The sequence below is a fragment of the Corvus kubaryi genome, unplaced genomic scaffold, assembly GCF_017639235.1.
Source record: "Corvus kubaryi isolate FWS band 111438036 unplaced genomic scaffold, C.kubaryi_AGA036_p1.0 37285, whole genome shotgun sequence".
Taxonomy (NCBI): domain Eukaryota; kingdom Metazoa; phylum Chordata; class Aves; order Passeriformes; family Corvidae; genus Corvus; species Corvus kubaryi.
Genome location: NW_024581089.1, coordinates 2,330,929 through 2,350,145, shown reverse-complemented (window position 1 = coordinate 2,350,145; position 19,217 = coordinate 2,330,929). Strand labels below are relative to the sequence as shown.

The following is a 19,217-nucleotide window of genomic DNA, read 5'->3' as shown; positions in this document are numbered from 1 at the left end:
GTGTTCGGGTCCGGTCCTGTGTCGGTGCCGTGTCGGTCCCGGTGCCGTGCCCACGCTGTAGCCTTACCGCGTTTATCTGCTGTTGCAGGGTTCTGTTCAGCAGTGACCAGCAGCTGGAACCATGGCCGCTGCCAGCGGGGATCCCGGGGATCCCGGGCTCTCCAAGCTGCAGTTTGCTCCCTTCAGCAGTGCCTTGGATGCGGGGTTCTGGCACGAACTGACCCAGAAGAAGCTCAATGAGTACCGACTGGATGAGACCCCCAAGGTTATCAAGGGCTACTACTACAATGGTGGGTAGAGGCTGAGCAGGTTTTGGTAGTTCAGGGTTCTCCTGATGCTCCTCTAAATATGCAACGTTTCTCATGGTTTGCTGAGACATTAGAAAACGTGACTGTGAATTTTGAATGTTTCACTGGGTAACTTAGGTCAACAAAAACGAGGGGAAATAACCTGCACATGTCAGTTTCAAAGGAGCTTTGTTGCTGCTTTTTGTCCAGGTGATCCTTTGGGTTTGCCAGCTCGCTTGACACTGGAGTTTAGTGCCTTTGATATGTGAGTACATGCTGTGGTTTACCTTCCTTTGCATAAGATTGATGTATTAGTTAGACAAACTCTGCATGAAAATAAAGACACATTTTCATGAACTTTATAACAGTGGAGAGGCTCCTTTGAGTCCCTAACATGAACTCCTTGTGTCTGAAGTAGTGTATTCATCTGAGGGCTGAATTTAAAATATTCTTAATTCTTAAATTCACTCACTAGCTGCATGTATGTTTATATAAAACACAATTTTTTCCTATTTCCATAGCTTTTTACATTAGGGAGGCTTTTTTAGTCATCTGACTCCTTCCCTTATAGCTTTAATTAGGATTTCAAATAGTTTTTGCAGTTCCTGGTTGGTACACTGTAATCTCTACCCAAGTATTTAACTGTTATGACTGGAAAAATACCATTTTTTGAGAACAGTGTTACAGGGGGCAATGAAATCAATCAGGTCTGTAAATTAAGGGAATATTGTAGGGTTTCTACCTAATTTATCTCAAAAATAAAACACTGTTTGCTAACAGCAGCTTCTCCAGCTGATGATGTTACAAACTATAGAAGCTGCTCAATCTTCTGTCTGGTTTAGGTTTTCTTTGGGATGTGTTCTAAACATCGAATTTTAACTAAATCTTTATGTGAGTACAACACTGACATCTAAGTTCAGCCTAAGTTAGTTTTTCTCAGGGAAAATCCCATTTGTCATGGGTAGCTTATATTTGAACAGCATTTAAAATCTTCAGTCAGTGATTTAGTGTCACCTTGCTTAGAGAAAATACCTGATCTGTTTTTGAAGTAGTGATGCAGATGTGTGTTGGCACTGGTTATTATTCTATCAATCCCTGTTCATAAAGATGTTCTCATTAGAGATGAATTTTGTTAATTTTGTTGCTGTGCCTCATCATTTGATAATTCCAGGGCAAGGTTACACCACAAGGTAGATACTGCTGCTGATGATTCTGTTAAAGGTGTTGGTATCCAATTCTCAAGAGTTTTCCTTCTTTTTTTTCAGGAATGCTTCAATACCAGCACGCTGCTGTCCTGCTTTTGGAACGTTGTATAACACCAACACTTTTGAGACTTTCAAATCTTGTGATAAGAAATCACTTCTGGACAAAGAAGCAAATGAGGTAAGATTTAAAATCAAATCACAGAGTGTTTCCTAAATCCTTTCTACCAGTTGAAGTGCTTTACTCTGCCCCAAATATTGGAGATACTCCAGTCCTGAGTAACCTCAGGATTCAGCTTATTTTGGAAAGAAGAGTTTGGTGTTTGCTTGTTGCTGTTCCCTACAAGAGTAGTACCTAATATAACCAATAATAACTAATTATACTTGGAGAGCTCCATCACATTTTAAGCTAAACAATGCTCTTGGAGCTGCCAGGGACTTGAATTCTGTAGAGTGCATCTTTAGAATTTGTCTTGACACCCAGAAACCAGCAGGGCCTGGTTTAAACTTCAGATTACTGCAGTATATCTGTGTGACAGAGAGATGGGGAAGCTCCACAGCAGCAAGAAGGCTGAGATGAAGCAAGACAAAGGTGGGTCAGAGGGGCTGTCTGCCTGCTCTGTAACCAGGTAATTTAACGTCATGGCCTGGGGAGAGGTGAAAGTCAAATTTAAGATGCTTTACTTTGACCAGGCCTTGATTGCTTTAATTGATTGCCTTGGGTAACAAAGTTTTGATGTATATCTTCACTCAAAACTGGGAATTTTTGGCATTCCTGTGGCCTCGTGATTCCCTGTGTCTGACCTTTACAATTCTTTTAATGCAGGCAGTGGTCTGGATAAATTCAGTTAGAAAAGATGGCAGTGAATGTTTTTTTCCATGCTCTAAAGGTAGCTAGAAGAATTAAAGATTTTTGCAGCTGTTCTGATGTTCTCTTGGTGTTTCTCTGCCCTTTCTCTTCCTTCTTGTCCCCACAATCCCTGGCAGATCTGGGAATCAATCAAATCTGGAGCTGCTCTGGAGAACCCAATGCTCTTGAACAGGTTCCTGCTGCTGACGTTTGCAGTGAGTAGAGAGAATTTGTGTCTCCTGCTTCGAGCTTTGTAGTGGAATGGTGAAGAAGTGCTTTCTTTTTAGGAGAAATGCTGTATTAATGTATTTTGGTGTTATTTTCTACCCATGTATAAGATTGCCTGATGGCCTTACAGGTATCAGTAAAAGCAGAGCAGCTGTTTCATGTTTAACAAATTGAAAGTTTTACTAAATGTTCCAGCTAACGAAAACTGAAGGATTGTACACACACTGTCTGTTTAAATCTTAAATCAAGACATATACAGAGAAGGGAAGTCTTTTAGTATTTTTATGATCTTCTAAAATCATTGTGAGGTAAAGATTCCTGTGGTTCCTATGGTTAGGATCATAAACCATTAATTCTAATTAGCATTGTATCATTTACTTTGATATATCTCTTTATTTTCTAATTTTACAACTTTTTTTTTTTCCTAGGATTTAAAAAAGTATCATTTCTATTACTGGTTTTGCTACCCTGCCCTCTGCTTCCCTGATGGAATTCATATAACTGAGAAACCTGTGTGTCTTGGGGACAGGTTCTCACTAAATCAGGTATCCAAAACACTAAATATTGTGAAGTCTGTAATGCTAACAACTTTTGTGAGCTGTAAAACTCAATATTTTGTGTTACCACACACTGAATTAACTTGAGACTCTTAATTTCTTACAAAATCTTCACTTTTTTTCGTTTCCATGTGGGTTTTTTGTTTACCTTTTGTTCCATGATTGTTTAAATTGTCTCAGTTAAATGCAGATATGGCAAACAATTCTCGAAGAGGTGGTTATGTTAAGCTATATATTATATCTTTATTTTTGATATGTATTAAGCTATACATAAAAATTAAAATGGGTGAATATATAGGTATGGTTTTGAAGCTCATTTAAAAGAAACCTTTATGAAGGAGCAGCCCCTGAGTGAACCTGCTCATTAAAATTACAAAATTATTGATAAAATGCATGATTGGACAAGAGAAAGAAGTTAATTTTTTTTTTTTTAGGAGAAAAGTTAAACAGTTTTTAGTTTCTTTCATATTACACTGCAGAATTGTTCCAACTGTTGGTTCAGCTTCTTTCCACTTTCAGATTCAAGCCCTGCAGAAAGCATACGATGACCTCTGCCAGCAGGAGGGGGTGACAGCCCTGCCTTATTTCTTAATCAAGTACCATGACAATTCTGTCGTGATATCCCTGCTAAAAAAGTGGGATGGCTTCTTTCAAGACCAAGGAGGAAAGGTAATGAGAATTTTATACAACTTTATTTAATTACAGGTTTAATTTGCAAATGGTTTGAAGCTCTAATACTGAGCTGGGCACAGCAGTCGTGTCTTGAGGTTGGCTGTAAAGTGATTTTTATGCTGTTTTCCCTTTGCTTTCTTGGCTTGCTGGCCTGTGGATACAAAAATGCTGCTAGCAAGGATTTTCTTGCTATTTTCTAAGCCTGTGTGAGAGACTTTTCTCTCTCACAGAAGAGGCAGCAGAGTTCTGTAAACAACCAAACACCTGCAACCTTGAAAAGTCTTGTTTATGGTACAGTAGAAAAATATTTTGACAATGGATGTTTTAGGATTTTAGCCAATCACCCCCAAGGGGTGGCTGATCCTTTGTCCAATTAGATTATGGAGAAAAAAGTCTATAAAGAGTTTGTAAAATAATTAAATCAATCAATCTTGCTGCACAATTCCTGCCTGCTGGATCTTCTCTCCTCCTCCTCCCTACGGCTGCAGGACACGGTGATGTACCTTAGGGCATTTTAATACTGGCCTGTACCCTTTCACTTCTTGATCATCTCAAAATCAATACAGAGTTTTGGTTTGGGAGAAAGGCTTCAGCTGATGGGCTTCCCTCGTAATTGTGTTTTTAAGGTAATGAGGGTGCATTTACTGCAGTGAACAACCAGTGTCCCTAAAGAAGCCAAACTGAATAAATCTCAGGGCTGTGGCAAGAAGAGTAAAATCTGGTGTGACCATATAAATATTTATAAATATGCACAATGTGTGTGTAGGCCTTCCCTGTCCCGAATTTTTATTTAAAAATGCCAGATAACATTTGCTGTGAACTGAACAGTGGATGGATGGCTTCTCATGTGGAACAATTTTATTTGCAGGTGACAGTTGGAGTTTATGATCCATGTAATTTATCCCAGTACCCAGGATGGCCACTGAGAAATTTCCTGATCCTGGCAGCCCAGAAATGGTATCTGTTTAATTCTTTCCCACAAAAATGGTTTACTGGTTGGTGTCAAATGAGATATTTTTCTCCTCATGGCATTTCACTCATACCATACTCCTAAGATTTTGCTTTCTGCCTTGGCATTACCCACTTTGAGCGATTCTCATTTTTGTGCATTATTCTGTTTTTTCACTTCTGTCAGTTACAAATTCCTATTAATCCTAATCCTCACATGGATGCATGTACCTGGAAATGCCTGCTTCACCCCCTGCCAATACCCTCCAGATGTTTCAAATCTTGTTTAAAATATTCTGTGAACTTACATGATTAATTAGTGTCAGGTAATAGCAGAGTTACATTTTAAAAATCAGATTTTCTTCGGTTTTCTCCTGGTACCATCTAGAATTTTTTCGTGGGGTAGAGGATGGGAAGACAGGACACAGTTTTACACTCTGTTTTTTGGAAAAAAAAATATTAAAAGTAACAAAGAAATTGGGGTTGCTGTAACAAAACTGTAATTAAGTTGCACTTGCATAGTTTTGAGTGTTACATTTTATTCCAGAGCCCTCAGGAAGGGGATGTGCTGGGTTGGGTGAGCTGGTTGGGCTGTACAAGGAGCTGTAAAGGCCCAGAGAGTCCTGGCATTCAGAGGGGTTTAGGCACTAAACTTCTCATTTTTGGGGGGTTTGAATCATAGGGAGTAAAATTATATTTATTGAGAGCTCAGAGGATCTTGGTGCCACAGCAAAGTCCAGCTGATGTGTGCTGTGGTGCTTTTCTGCCTTTTGTTCCTCTAAACCTGCAGTTTGTCCACTGCTGGATAAATGCAAGGACAGGCTGGCAGGGGCATTGCTTAGGAGCTGTTTCACACTAAACCAGTCATTTTCTTATACTCAAGGAATTGTTTCTCTTTCTGTGCCTGGTACAGACAACAGTGTTCAGTACCAAGACAAAAAGCCTCATTCAGAACCTGCAAAGGACTAACCCATGTGAAATGGTGTTTAAAAGAAATCCCTTTTCTGTTAAAGAAGTTGCATGTCTGTCTCTATTTATCTTTTTTTTTTTTTTTTTTATGGCAGGGGCAATGTTCTCCAGAGGATTGAAGTGCTCTGCTTCAGAGACAGGACCATGCAAGGGGTGAGAGACATCACACACAGCATCATCTTTGAAATCAAACTGCCAGAGAGACCCCTGGGCCCAGGTAAGCCGTTAAAAACATTATTTCCCTTTTTTTATCTCCCTCCTTAATCACTGCAGACATGGAAAAATGAATTACTACTACAAGATCTTTGCTTATGCTGAGTTATTTCAAATGGATTTTAAGTTGTTTGAATTTCTGTTAAATGTCTTTAAAGGAAATGATTGTTCCTTCTTCAAGAAAGAAAGAAGAGGGAATATTCTCTCTTAATTTTTTCCTCCTGTAATTGTGCTTCTAATTTAAAAACAAGTCCTGCTGGTGTCATATAAAATACAATAAAACAGCAATCAGTCTCATTTTTTCTTGTTAAATTTGCATACAGTCCCTCAGGTAGGAAAAAGGTGATAGTGAATTTATGTGATGCAACATTTCTGGATAATTTCTAAAAAGGTTAAAAACCTGCCCCAGTGGAACTGTTCCTTCAATGCCATAGTGACACATCCAGGTGTATTTTAAAGCAATGGACTTGAAATGTTAGAACATAATCTCAGAATTAATGTTTGGGTACAGGACAGTATCACAAAATTTCTCTACCTCATGCAAAAAGTTCTGAATACTTCACATGTCATTGTTGCAGATTGTTTAATTACATATAATTAAGATATATAATTCTCCACTGAATCTACAGATGGGGTCTAGGGAACGTGAAATGATGACTGAACTTGGCAAAATTTACTGAATTCTGAATTAAGAATTTGCTGAGCTTGACATTAAAGATCTGATGGGGAATGATGCCATCTCTGTGCTGGGTGTGAAGCTGAACAGGCAAAAGCAGCACAGGGGACACCTGGGAGCAAGGAAATTCTCCAGGAGCTTTCAGCTGATGTAAACAGCACCATTTGTGTAGCAGGTTATAGTAGGTTGTTCAAATACAGGTTATTTACTGGCAGGTTTAAAATAAGGGGGTTTTTCCTACAGGGTTAAATCCAATAAAATTTCTTTCTTCTGTCCTGTGATATTAAGGTTTTCATTCTTTCTTTCCTTTTTTCTTGCTTTTTTTTTTTTTTTTTTTTTTGTTTGTTTCAAATATTTCAAACAGATTGTCCAAAAGCTGTGGGATGGGAGAAAAACCAAAAGGGAGGCATGGGGCCAAGGATGGTGAATCTCAGTGAATGCATGGATCCAAAAAGGTTTGCTTCTTACCTTTTAAATTCCCATACTTTTCATTATTTGGGTTTAATCCATACCAAGCTGAAATGTGAAATAGGTAAGAACAGACAGTAACACATACTCTGCCTGTTGTTTGGACATTCCTTTTGGAGGTGAGGACCTTTACAGAGCAGTGCACTGCCTGCAGCAGAAATCTTGGCAATTTTGGACTCCAGCTTCAAACTCTGAATGCATTTCATTTAAAACTGAGTGAAACGTAGGTCAGAGTGTTACAGGCCTGTGGTCATTTCATTGAATTCTGTAACCTGCAGGTTGGTAATGAAAATCAGCAGGGGGGAAAGTTCAGCCTTTGGGGTTTGTCAGATTGTGACAGGAAAGGGCTCAGGAAATGTGACCTTAATGGAAATGTGACCTTAATAATTGTTATCATTCTGCACATAATGTTTGGGCCATGGATTGAAAAGAGTGGGGTTACAGAGTGACTGCATCTGTGTCCTTGCCTTGGAAAAACTTGTTGGTCTCATGGTTCAGGTTCACATTTTGCCCATCAAGCAAAGCCATTTTTGTTAAGCATTTGTGGAAATTCTCAATGTCTTCCTAGACATTCAATAAAGTTTACCTCAGGGTTCTTAATTCTTTAGGTAACTTGACCTTCTTTACTTGTATAAATGATGTAAGTGCTTCCCACAGAGGTGTTGGTAAAAGGCCAGCCCTGACAACTGCTATTTCAACCCCTGTTGGACAAATAATTTACTGGATGCTGAAAAAGTTTTGTTTATCATGTGTAAGGGAATGAAACTTGCAGGAATCTGAGAGCTGTGGTGGCCTGGCTTGATGGGAGTTTTAACACCCTGTGTTCTGATGAATACAAAGATCTGCCCCTTGCTTGAACACAGATTTCCTTCCTCATTTTCTTTCTCAAGCTTCCACAAAGAACTGCCCACGTGCTTTAGGGCACAAGTGGAACGTTTCATGTTAAGGGCAGGTGTAACTGGGTACAGGAGACCAGTTAGTTTAAAAAAGAAACAAAAATTTATGGACAAATTACCTGTCTTGCCACTCAGCTTAACAGGAATCTTGGCTGAGACACCATTTTTATTTTCATGCTTGCATTAATTTTGTTACTAAAATTTTAGTTTTGGATTGTTACTTTTTCAGAAGCCCTTGTATGTTTGTTTTTCATATTGCCTGTGTGTTAAACTGCTGAATTCTTTCTCTCCTTTAAAAAAAAAATAAAAATTAACTCCTTCAGCTGGACTGCCAGTAATTGCTTTGTTGCAGAAGCACAGGAGGGTTCAGAAGTTGTTGTTGTTTATTGCATGGCGCAGGTTAGCAGAATCATCCGTGGATCTGAATTTGAAGTTGATGTGCTGGAGGCTGGTGCCTACTCTGGATTTGGAAAAGATTGTGTCTGCCAAGTGTCTGCTGCTGGGAGCTGGGACACTGGGCTGTAGCGTTGCAAGGACCTTGATGGTAAGTCCTTAATCTTACAATCAATCTCCTGTTTCTCATAAATTCTATATTTCTTCCCTGTTTTTGTCCAGCTGCCGTGACACATCAGAGAAAAATTGCATTCTCTGCATCAAAGTACATATAATGCACACTAGTTGGTGTTATGAATTGCAGGGAAGAGGTAGGAGCTGTAGCTGTCGGAAATAACTGAAGTTCTGTGAATATGAGATAGTAAGGGAACCTTGTTAGAGTGGTACTTTATTTTGAAGTTATATTAAAAAAGAAATTCTGGAACAAATTAACAAGCTGTAAAGACCAAATTCACAGTGAAGCCCTTGAAGTAAGTGTGCTGATAATTCCTTTCAGGGATGTTCACCATATTCCACTGAATTCAGCAGGGTTTGAGGGATTTCTGCTAAATGCTATATTTGGACCAAACAAATTTTCTGTTCCCTGATTTCTGCTTTGAATAATTGCAAAAGCTTTTGCAGCTTGAAAAAGTGGACAAAACTCACTTCTCATTATTAAATTATCTTCTCCTCTAGGGCTGGGGGGTGAGGAAAATCACTTTTGTGGACAATGCAAAGATCTCTTACTCGAACCCCGTGCGGCAGCCGCTCTACGAGTTCGAGGACTGCCTGAGTGGGGGCAAGCCCAAGGCTCTGGCAGCAGCAGACAGGCTGCAGAAAATCTTCCCAGGAGTGGTAAGATCATTATTTCTATGTTACTATCACTGGGGAAATAAAAATAAAGTGATTTTAAATTGCTATTCCAAGTTCTGGTAATTAAACATTAGTGGGGAAAAACACGACGCAGGTGTTACGTTGGTTACTGAAATCTTTCACTTCAAATCTCTGTAGCTGGTAACTTTATTGAGGCAAATATTTGGAGTAATGAAATATAATTAAGGATCATCTAAGTCATCTGGTAGCTTATTGATAGTGAAGGAAAATTTTTTCCTGTCTAAGGAACTTTGAGTAATGCCAGGTCAGACATACTAATTGTCTACTGTGGGAGGAGGTCTTGAGGGAAGTAATAAATGTATTATTCAGGTTTCCTGTTATGTTTTAGACCCAAAATTTGCAATCCTATCTAAAGTGATTTTCTACATTAGAAGATAATAGCTTAGTATTTAACCTCCAGCCAAGGGAACAACATATAGTCCCCTCTTTTTAATGTCATCCTTATATTTTATGAGATGGCAACTAAGTATTTTGTCTTGGATAATTTGGAGGCATTTTAAAACTTTTCTTAGATTCCTGAGATTTTGGAATTCTGTGGAATGAGCAAGACCTTCCTTTGGGGAAATATATGGACATTTACTCCTCCTTAAAATAATACCAGTGTGCCCTTTGAGCTTTTTTTGCCAGTGTTTGGCTGCCAAGGTGCACCTCAGCCACTCTGGCTGGTGACTGCTGTCTTTTTTTTGGGGATGGTCATTCAAATAAAATTGTTGAAGCTGCCAGACTTGTCTGTATTCCTACAGCTACAGTCCCTGGATTGAGCTTTTCTTCTGAATTCCAGTAGGATTTTAGTATTTTACAAGCCTCATTGACCATGTTTTTGTGCAGCTAACATCCAACTTATTTATTGTAATTTATTGAACGAAAATTGCCCTCCTGAGTCACCAGCAGTGTCAGCTGTGCTTATCTAATCAATCAGCACCTGTGCAGCACAGGCTTGATGAGTTATCTATGGACACATGACTCAGGTCCAGCATGGATTAAAGTTTTGTGTTCCTGCCACAACCTTTTGGAGGAGATAATGACACTGAAAGTAAAGCCTGCTCCAGTAATTTCCTGATGTCTGTGGTGATGGTACAGAGGGGAGTAAAGGTGTATCCTCTGGAATTGTTAATGCAGGTATTACCCATGCTCATTTCTCCAGGCTGCTAAATGGGCCTGGTTCTTTTTATCCTCAGGGATATTTATCATATTCCGAATTATAGTCACCCTTCTGGTTAGTTGAGTCACCTGGATTTATGAGTTGTGCTGGTAACTGGTCCATGTAAAAGCACATTCCACCAACCTTCCTTCCCTCTCTTCCCATGAAATTTTATGCTTGGTTCATCCAGCTTTTACATTTTGGCTTTTAGTTTGTTAGCTGCTTAGAGTGCAGTGACAAGCAGGGAGGCTTTGGCAAGGCTTGTGCCTCTGTAACATAAATGAGGGATCCATCCTTCCCTTCCAGCAGATGGCTGGCAGATTGTGCTCACACATTTCCAAAGGAGTGAATTAATTGTTTGCATTGTATCTGCATTGTGTATATGCTTATTTGGCTCAATATTTGCTCTCAGTATGTCTTGCCCAAATAAGGGGCTGGAAGAAGGAAATGTTTCTGCCACAGGAACAAACTCCTCCAGCATCTGCACAGTGCCAGCCTCCAGCTCTGCAGTGACAAGTCTCAGAAGTGCTTTTCTGCTGTCTAAAGTCCACACATGGCTGGGGGAATTACAGGGGAATCATCTGAGGCTGTTGTTGTTCTCCTCGGGAACTGAAACTAAGGAGCAGAGTGTGTGATACTGCACACGTGTCTGACTGTGACTGAGTCAATGTTCAGCAGCAGAAATGCAGACTGCAGCCTGTTAAAATCCTCTGGGAAGGGGCTGGAAAGAGACTCCAGGACACAGGTTTTAGATAAGTTTAACAGATCATAATCATGTGTAAATGTGGCTGCTTGGCTTTGTGGTGATGTTTGTAACCCCTGGGATTAGGAGCAGTTCCACTGTGTTCTTGTAGTGATTTGCGAAGCCTGGCAAAACTTTCTGAGTCTGTTCTGCATAAATACAGACTCAGAAACTTCAGCACAGTGCTTTAGTGCCCAGCCCTGCCACACAGAGAGAGGGAAAGGGCAGAGCTGCCATTCTGACAAAGAGGAATTGAGTTTGTACTGTGATTGGTGTTGAATTTTATACCAATTCAGTCACAAGGTTACCTTTTGAGTGCATGATTTTCTGCCTGCCTCCCTCCAGAGCTCAGAAGGTTATAACATGAGCATCCCCATGCCAGGCCACCCAGTGAACTTTTCTGAGGTGACAATGGCCCAGGCTCAGAAGGATGTGGCGAAGCTTGAGGAGCTCATTGATGCCCACGATGTTGTTTTCCTGCTGATGGACACTCGGGAGAGTCGGTGGCTGCCTGCTGTCATTGCAGCCAGCAAGAGGAAGGTACTGTATTATTCCATTTATTTCCTTTCCTTTCATTTCTTCCCTTATTTTAAATACATTTCTGGCCCTGAACAATGGGCTTTTATTTCGTTATGAACTTTCCTTTGCCAGTGAAGAGAGCAGCGTGTTCCTTTAGCGAGGGCTTCGCTGAATTATAACTTCAGGTGTAAGGGTGTGGAACTTGATAACTTCACCAGCTCCTCCTTAATCGTCCTGTCCTTTCCGCAGCTTGCACCTGTGCTCTTCCAACAACCTTTCAGCTGTTTAAAAACAGCACAGAAATGTCAAAAAGAGTAAGTTTGCAAAGCTGGATATTGACCTGGGAAGTGCCAGTGCCAGCCTACTCTTCCTGTTTATGATGGTTGGTAATTTTTAGCAATATATGCAGTTTTATTTGCATATTTATTTTATATGAATCCTGTCTGGTTCAATCAGGATAGAGTGGTTTTATGATCTCCAAAACTTCCCTCTCATGTTTGCTTAGCCAGCAATGCCCCTCTACATTTTTCTTGCAGCATTCAAATCATTTTGAGGATAAATTTTGACATTTTTTGGTGACATTTCTCTGTTGCTCAGTGGTGCAGTGTGTCTGCATCACAGTTGGTTGATTTGATAACATCACTTTGATAGGAGGAGATGGAATTCTCTGTCACTGGAAAAGCACAGCAGGGAAATCTCAAGATGTCCAAACAAATGCTCAGTATCTTATGTTGGTAATCACTCAGTGAGAGCTCTGCTCAAATGTGGTTTTGTGTGGCACCTGCAGATCTCAAGCACTGCACAGTTTGCTTCCCAAAGTCTCAAAAAGAAAATAAAGAACACGCTGAGTGATGATGTGTGTGAGATGCACAAAGCCAGGTCCTACAGGTAGCAGTAAGAGTCAGTCTCCCCACTTCATCATCGAGTTGCCTTGATGATCTTTGCCATTCCTTCCCCCCAAACAAGCATCTCAGACAAACAAACCCCTCACATGTTAAATCCTCATGTCACATATTAAATCTCTGTTCCTGCTGAGCACTGGAATTTGTAAAAATTTACTTGTTTTTTCTTTTTGTTAATTCATGCCAGAAGATACTTTTCCACTGTGTCTTTATCAAAACCCGATGATTTTTTTAATTAAGGGTCAATCAGCTAGAATGAAATAGTTACCAGCCAGTAAACTGAGAAGAGAGAAATAGTTGATTGCAGTGGGAATTGTTTAGCAATATTATTAATTTCTGCTAGTACCAGCTGTTACTCATATTTTGGAATTGGAGCACCACATTCAGGTTTTACAGGTAGAGGCAGTGAGAAGATGCAGTCTTTTAATTGCTGTAGCCCTGTGCAGATTCAGCAGCAGGGTTCCACTTCAGGACTGAGGAAAAATAAACTGCTACAAGGCTGAAAGAGAATATGCAGAAATTATTGGGAATACTGAGAATGATGATGAGACTCACAAGCTTGCTAATGAAGATGACTAATTCTTGAGAGAGCTTCCCTCAGAGTTGTTCTTTTAAACAATTCCTGGCTGTAAGAATGGAAAACGAGAAACTGCTGCACCAGAATTTCTATCTAAAGTATCTGCAGATGAAGCAGTGCATCTTCCTTTATATTTTACTGGCTGCAGCCATTATTGTATTGATATTGTGCTTCAGATTACTCTGTGCACTTGCCACAAAGTGGAGAGCAAGGGGAAAACGAGGACAGAGTAATTGTGTAGTAATTGTGTAGCACAGCTGCTCCTGCTCCCCATGTGACTAAGCAGACGCAGATGAAGCCCGTAAGTAATCATTAATTGCTTTCCTTACTGAGCAGAAATTGTTTTGGATAACAGATGGCATTTCAGTGCTTGAAGTTGTTACTTTTTTGTCAGTGTAACAACTAGAGGGAGTCGTTCATTTCGATCAGATTTGCCTGAAAGGCACAGAAAAAAGCAAGGGGTTGTGACTTTCTGAAACAGACTTTTATTTTGCTTTTGTTTTTTTTCTAAGTGCTTGACAACTGGAATTCTGCACCTTGCAGACACTCTGTTTATGGCTAAGATGGTAAATATGCAGTTAATGGGTTGTTCATCCATCTACAGTGTGTGGGTTTTTGGCATTTATAGCAAAAAGCCTCGAGGCTTTTTTTTGTTTTTCCCCCTCCCTTTTTGGCTCACTTAATATCTGTTGTTCTCTCTTTATTGTTCACAGTTGGTCATCAATGCTGCCTTGGGATTTGACACTTTTGTTGTTATGAGACACGGCCTAAAGAAACCAAAACAGCAAGAATCTGGTGATTCACGTTTCAGCAATGCCTCTGCTTCTTCTGATCTTCTGGGATCTTCACTCTTCTCAAATATCCCTGGCTATAAACTGGGCTGCTACTTCTGCAATGATGTTGTGGCACCAGGGGATGTGAGTAGAACCTTATGCAGATGGTGATTATATCTCTCTTTTGTTGTGACTTGGATTTTTATTTGATTTTAATGGTGTTTCAGGGAGGGATCTGCTTTATGTTGACATACACAGGGGTGAAGAAATAGCTCATTTTTATTTGGAAGATGGCAGATATGAATTGCACAGCACTAGAGGTGTTTTGTACGGGGCAGCTGGTTACTTTGGAGTTATTTTTTCTTCCCTTCAGAACTGTCTGTGTTTGTAGTCCACCAGGGATCGGACATTGGACCAGCAGTGCACGGTCAGTCGGCCTGGATTGGCCATGGTGGCTGGAGCCCTGGCAGTGGAGTTAATGGTTTCTGTCCTCCAACATCCAGAAGGGTGAGCCATTACTGCTGTTCTGAGGTGTTCTCTGAGAAATAAGACAGATTCAATACAGTCTTTAGAGAGGAGGAGGAATTACACCTCAAGCAGGACAGTTCTGTAACGTTGTCTGTAAAATAATGTAGTGTGCAGTGCTTGAGGGAACTGATTCATCAAGTCTTGAGTTTTTCTTCTCTCTCTGAATTTAACCATAGAAAAGTACTGAGAATATCTCAAAAGAAGAAAATGTTGCTGTTAGTGGATCTTGGCTTTCCTTTGCTGAACGGTGTTTGGGTGAGATGAGGAGCTGTTGTAACGTGTGGCACATGAAGGGCTTCCAGATGAGCAAAGCTTATTTAAAGTTCAGCGTGTGTGATACAGAAATTACTCTGAAATTCTGCACCTTGGAAGTGAGGCTTGTTTTCTCTCTTTAAAACCCGTGAGAGAAAAAGTGACTTAGGAGTCGAAGATGAGTCTCAGACTGATTTATATATATTTATCGTGCTGAATCTTGCTTCCTGTGAAACAGACTTTCCACATGGATTCCTTACTACATTCCAAGCTGTAGCAAAATTCCTGGAAGCTGACTGGAAATTCTGAGTGTGTTGTCTTGCTCTAATTTTCCCTGTTGGGTTTTTGGCAGTGGTTATGCTGTGGCCAGCAGCAGTGATGACAGAATGAATGAACCACCCACTTCTCTTGGACTTGTTCCTCACCAGGTACATTATTTCTGATAAATGCTTTTGTTTAAGAGCTGGGAACTGCTCATCACAGATGTTGTCTCCTTAACAAAAATCAGATTCCATTCCCCAGAGGACTGACTCTCCATGCTTGTTAAAAAATAAATATAAATGATATTGACACATCACACAGGCCCAGGCAGTGTGTTCCTGGCATTGTGTTTGTGTTACTCATGGACACACAATTCCTGCTACCTGCAAAGGAGCAATTTGTTTGGAGCAGGAATGATGTGAATAAAGCAATTTCTGACTTCTCTGTTCTCCATCAGAGCTGACAGTATGAGCATCTTAAAGTTCACTTTTTAAATCTCTTCAGAGTTTGAAAACAATTCAAATAAGCCAACTCACAATTATTATATTTCTCCAAAATATTCCTGTAATTTTGGTACTGTTGCAGTGGGGATACTGCAACACGCATATATCAAACCAGGAGTCCCGTGGAAAGGAAACATATATGTGGTACATTGCAGCACTTTTTTCTTCTACTCAACCCAAACTCTAGTTACAATGTTGATGATACAGTTTTTCAAAAATTCAGTTTAAAAACTTCAAAATTAAGGTATTATTGTTATTTGTATAGCAGAGTTACTTAAGTTCTATTCCTGGTGGCATCTCTTCATTGTAATAAACAGAATAAAAAGGATGGTCAGTACAAAGAGTTCATAATTGAAACGATCAAACCCTGCTGCAAAGTGCTCCCAGTGCTCCCTCTCTTAGCAGAAATAGTGGTCTGGAATTCTAAAATCACCTATCAATAATATCATATTAACATCATAACTGAGGAATGCACAACAGCTAAATTTTCAGATTCTGGGTTATAGAGACAGGGAAAAAAATGTGTTTAAGTGGTCACACCATGGCTTTTTGTTTTTCATGGCCCTTTGCACTCAGAGAAGGCTAACTGCAGATGGTGCTGTGCCTCTATTTGTGGTGAAATAGTGCTGCATTTAGGTAGTTGTGCCATTTTTTGTGTATAGAAAAGCAGTAATGTTGTGCTTTGTAGAAATTTACTGCAGGTTTTACTGGGGGTGACTGTTAGAACGTTATAGATATTCCTTTTGTTGAATGTATGTGTCCAGTTCATGTTGAGTTTTGGAAATGTTTAAAATAGGCATGTAATTTTTTTCTTTCATCTTCTAGATCCGAGGATTTTTATCCAGATTTGATAATGTTCTTCCAGTCAGCCTAGCATTTGATAAGTGCACAGCCTGTTCAGCCAAGGTAAGGCTGAGTTTGTCTGTGCTTTCTATTATTTTTATATTTCTAGGTCAGTTCTGGGGTACTTTTTGCCATTTTCTCTGACTTCCTTAGGGCTTGGGATCTGTTCTCACTTCAGCTAACGTTCTTTTGCCTTCATACCCTTCTTTTTTACGTGTTTTCCAAATTCCTTTGGCATCACCTCTCAGCATGCTGCACTGTTTATCTTCACACAAATGCTGTCCTCAGCTGAAGAATCCAAGCAGAGATTGACCAAGACATTTCTGAAAAGTTTATCACAGAAATACTGTCCATATCTTTCAGCTTTGGAGAAAGGAATGAGATTGGTATTGTTTAAGAAATCCTTTCTGATGCCTGCTGAATAAATATCTCTTTATTTCTGGGGCTTAATGTCTTTACAAATACGCAAAATTGTCTAAATTTATGATTTGTGATACAAAACAGACAAATAATGAACAATTGAGGGGGAAAACATTGCTTCTTACCGGTTCTTTATTGACCAGATTGTTCATTTTGCTGCTGGTGCTGCCAGTCCTGAGTCACCTCAGAGCTCCCAGCTGTTTCTTGGCTCTCTGGGGCAGCTCTTGCATTGTTTCCCTCTCCTGTGGCCTTGAAAAGTTCCCTCTGGCAAGTTTTTTCTGGCCGTGGAGTGCAACTTCCAGAAGTTTTCCCTGGGATATCTCAGTAGGGAGATGCAGAGGGTTTGACTCATGGTTTGAACTGCTTGGGAGTGCCATTAATTTAGTTCACTCTCCTGTACCTTGAGACTGACTGCCAGAAGTTCTTTCTGTTCCTTCCACTGCGCTCGTCCTCCTTTCAAACAGCCATCAAAAAATAATGGGGCACTGGCATCTTCTGGAGATCTCACACAGTATCTTCTCCTACAGTATTCCTTTTTTTTCCTCTGGGCTGTCTGGGTACATTTGACAAGTTTTGAAGGATTCTTAATGTGCATTTTCTCTTCAAAAGCTGAAGCACTAAACTTGGATGTTTCTAAAAGTAGCAGTTTTATCTGCCCTCTCGAAGAGCTGAAAGCTCAGCAGTAGCTAAAACCTTGATGGTAGGTTATTTAAAGTGTTAGAATAAGGTTTTCTTTCTTTTTCTTTTTCTCTTTTCTTCTTCTTATCTCCACTTCAGGAAACACTGATATGTAAAAACAATAAAAATGTACATCCACGCAGATAAATTCAATGCAAGTATCAATTTTTCATTAGCAAATCATTTCCTCTTGGAGGTCATTTTAAGAGAGCCCCGTTTTACATAAACAGACTCGATGATTTAATAAAAACTGACTTGGATTTTAGCAGCTGTGCTATTCCCAGAGAGATCACTTTTCATGTGGTTTGGGTATTGAATTACTTGTGTGCTGAAAAGGTTGCTTCATTGGCTCACAGATTTCCTTACAGTAGAAACACAGCCTCTGTTTACTTTGCTAACTTTCTATTTATTAGCATAAGAATATGTCACCCTGCATTATGTGGAAATCTGATGCTGATACTTTGAAATGATAAATCCAATTACAATTTAATTGTACTCTGTCTGTTGGTTTGTTGTGTGAGGGTTTGTTTGGTTTTTAATAACGTAATTTAGCATCATTTCATCCTGCTCTATGTCAGATTTGCTGTAGATTCAGACTTTCAGCACACAAGTGGCTCTGCTGATAGAATTGAATTTGCTGGAGTTGTATTCATTGTGTTTTCCTTTTGTCAGCGTTCTCCTTCTTGAGCTCTTGTCACTCTGTAACTCTTAAAGCATAAAACTAATGAATTAGGAATTTTAGAAGAATTCCAGTACATCCTGAAGCCATCCAGTCCAGCTGGAGGACTCAGGAGAAGCTGCTAATGATCTGCATGTTTGGAGATGTGAGTCCTTTTCATTTTGACTCAGTCATTCCTTCATTTCTCTGCTGTTGAAGCTGGAGAGGCCAGGCTTGCAAGCAGCCAACTTTTCTTTACCCAGAATTGTCCTGCCCAGGCCGTGTGCCAGAGAAGCTTCCCGCAGGCAATTGTTCAGGAATTTTGGGGTGGTCGCAGCAGGAAACCAATCTATTTTTATTCTGGGCCAAATTTTCCTTTATGATTCCCCCTCTGTCTTATTCTGGTTGTGCAGAAGCTGTGCTGGAATGTCAAATATCCCTGTAAGAGCTCAGGGCACAGAGAGCAGGGAGAGCTCCTCTGGTGCCAGACTTGTTCTGGCATTGACAAGGGAGACTCCAGAGTTCTTTAGGATGGATATTTATTTGTAACAACTGCTTTACTTACAGGGGAAAATGTTTAGCTTATTACTGGCTGTGCTAACTAACCTGTTTACCCTGTGGAGAGCAAAATGAGGCTGTTTTCTCATTACATTATGGTGAGAAGCATTGCAATTCCTTGGAAAAGTGGGTAGATCTGATCCTTGCAGAAAACTGGTTCAATCCTTGGATCATGAGTGTTAAAATATGGATGGATTTTAATGCAAAACTGCCAGTGTTTGTATTTTAATGAGGGCAGTGAAAATTTCCTTTTATTGCTCCCCTTTATTTCCTGTGCATCGTGGTATGAACGAGGAGGCTCCACAGCTCCAGAGTTCAATGTTACAAAAGATAATTGCCACCAACCAGCCTGGGTATAGAGATGCCTCCTCTGTTTTTACACATAGCTCACATTCCCTCCAGAGTCAGGATTTAGCATCCATGTGCTGGAAAGCTGATTTGTTCTCCTTAAAGAGATTTCTCTCCTTCCCCTACAGCAGTCATTCTCACCTGTCATTATCCCTACTATGAAATTGATAAAAACTAGCATGAGCATCTCTGCTAATTTCCAAGTTCTTTCCCTACTTTCTGCTCAGTGTGCTGGGAACTTGAGCTGCTGAAGTGGCTTTTTAACCACGGAGTGAATGTCCA

General features: G+C 40.0%; 1 protein-coding gene across 11 annotated transcripts in view; it reads left to right on the top strand.

The window, feature by feature from the left end:
* Positions 1 to 19,217, top strand: part of ATG7 (autophagy related 7) — a 99,117-nt gene that overhangs the window by 507 nt on the left and 79,393 nt on the right. For 6 of the 11 annotated variants that reach the window (XR_006015815.1, XR_006015814.1, XR_006015813.1 and 3 more), the window contains exons 1-16: positions 9 to 290; positions 498 to 552; positions 1,553 to 1,670; positions 2,477 to 2,554; positions 2,996 to 3,112; positions 3,644 to 3,793; positions 4,665 to 4,753; positions 5,806 to 5,930; positions 6,967 to 7,057; positions 8,366 to 8,510; positions 9,035 to 9,193; positions 11,461 to 11,655; positions 13,827 to 14,030; positions 14,278 to 14,393; positions 15,019 to 15,094; positions 16,256 to 16,336. Coding sequence is in view for 8 of the 11 variants with exons in the window: in XM_042026731.1 (XP_041882665.1) it covers positions 122 to 290; positions 498 to 552; positions 1,553 to 1,670; positions 2,477 to 2,554; positions 2,996 to 3,112; positions 3,644 to 3,793; positions 4,665 to 4,753; positions 5,806 to 5,930; positions 6,967 to 7,057; positions 8,366 to 8,510; positions 9,035 to 9,193; positions 11,461 to 11,655; positions 13,827 to 14,030; positions 14,278 to 14,393; positions 15,019 to 15,094; positions 16,256 to 16,336 (1,968 nt within the window). In the remaining 3 variants the exon portion in view is untranslated. Of the gene's footprint in view, positions 1 to 8; positions 291 to 497; positions 553 to 1,552; positions 1,671 to 2,476; positions 2,555 to 2,995; positions 3,113 to 3,643; positions 3,794 to 4,664; positions 4,754 to 5,805; positions 5,931 to 6,966; positions 7,058 to 8,365; positions 8,511 to 9,034; positions 9,194 to 11,460; positions 11,656 to 13,826; positions 14,031 to 14,259; positions 14,394 to 15,018; positions 15,095 to 16,255; positions 16,337 to 19,217 lie in introns of those variants that run through there. The other 5 variants (XM_042026724.1, XM_042026726.1, XM_042026725.1 and 2 more) reach the window with 3 other exon arrangements.